We start from the raw sequence: 1012 nt of genomic DNA on the forward strand, positions 1-1012 counted from the left end.
ATAAACTGGTTTCTGTCTGTGTGTTGTAGATCCTGAGGTGCATCAGTCAGCTGGAGCTTGCCCAGTTGATCGGGACAGGGGTGAAAACACGCTACATCTCAGGGGTGGTCCGGGACAGGGAGGCCGGCATCAAGGGCTTGCCCTCGGGCACAGAGGAGTTCATGCCCCTGGGGCTGGGTAGGACACATTCACACAATTATTCCCAACACAGTTATACACAACTATTTCCAATTTAGCCCCGAACACGAGTTGTCCGGCATTAACTCTAAACAATCAAACAGCATTAAAGCATGTGCTTGGTGTTGCAGGTAACCTGGTGGGAAGTCAGGACAAGAGGCAGATGGCTCATATCCAGGAGTCAGTGGGAGAGACCAGCTCTCAGAGTGTGGTGGTCGCTGTGGACAGGTCAGAGAGACAAAACACTCATGAGGGTGCCAAGACACAGAACAGTAATAGAATAACTATAAATGATACGTTCCCAACAAACACTAAAGCTGCTTCTTATATTCGCAGGATCTTCACTGGCTCCACCAGACTAGATGGAAATGCAATCGGTGAGTGTGTCATTCTTCGCTCTCACACACAGTATCTCTGTGCATCTTAAAGAGCGGGAGAAGTCATTCACGGCGTTGCTGTTTCATTGTTTCCAGTGGACTTTGTGCGGTGGTTGTGTGCGGTGTCTATGGACGAGCTGGCCTCAGCACACCAGCCCAGGATGTTCAGCTTGCAGAAGATTGTGGAAATTTCCTATTACAACATGAACCGCATCAGGCTGCAGTGGTCTCGAATCTGGCAGGTCATAGGAGACCACTTCAACAAGGTCAGTGGACCAGAGTTTTAAAAATGGATCACGTGAAAATCCTTCATGAGCTACATTCTTCATGTGTTTTAATAAGGAGTGGTGTGCCGTTGTGATAAGGTGTTCTTTTAGTAGGTCCCCCTGCTACTCTGTGCACTTTAATCTACCTAAGTAGAACCTTTTCTTGGGCCTGAAGTTGTTATATTTATGTCA

General features: G+C 47.7%; 1 protein-coding gene across 1 annotated transcript; it reads left to right on the forward strand.

Moving 5' to 3' along the window:
• Positions 1–33: 33 nt before the first annotated feature.
• On the forward strand, positions 34–856 carry LOC111657307 (brefeldin A-inhibited guanine nucleotide-exchange protein 2-like). The gene is made up of 4 exons (XM_023409428.2): positions 34–177; positions 309–405; positions 514–554; positions 651–856. The coding sequence occupies exons 1-4, from the start codon at positions 162–164 to the stop codon at positions 839–841; spliced, it is 345 nt and encodes a 114-aa protein (XP_023265196.2). The 5' UTR covers positions 34–161; the 3' UTR covers positions 842–856.
• Positions 857–1012: the final 156 nt, after the last annotated feature.

This window comes from Seriola lalandi, unplaced genomic scaffold (assembly GCF_002814215.2).
Source record: "Seriola lalandi dorsalis isolate HSWRI2012SDOR001 ecotype SW California unplaced genomic scaffold, Sedor1 jcf7180001977478, whole genome shotgun sequence".
Classification (NCBI taxonomy): domain Eukaryota; kingdom Metazoa; phylum Chordata; class Actinopteri; order Carangiformes; family Carangidae; genus Seriola; species Seriola lalandi.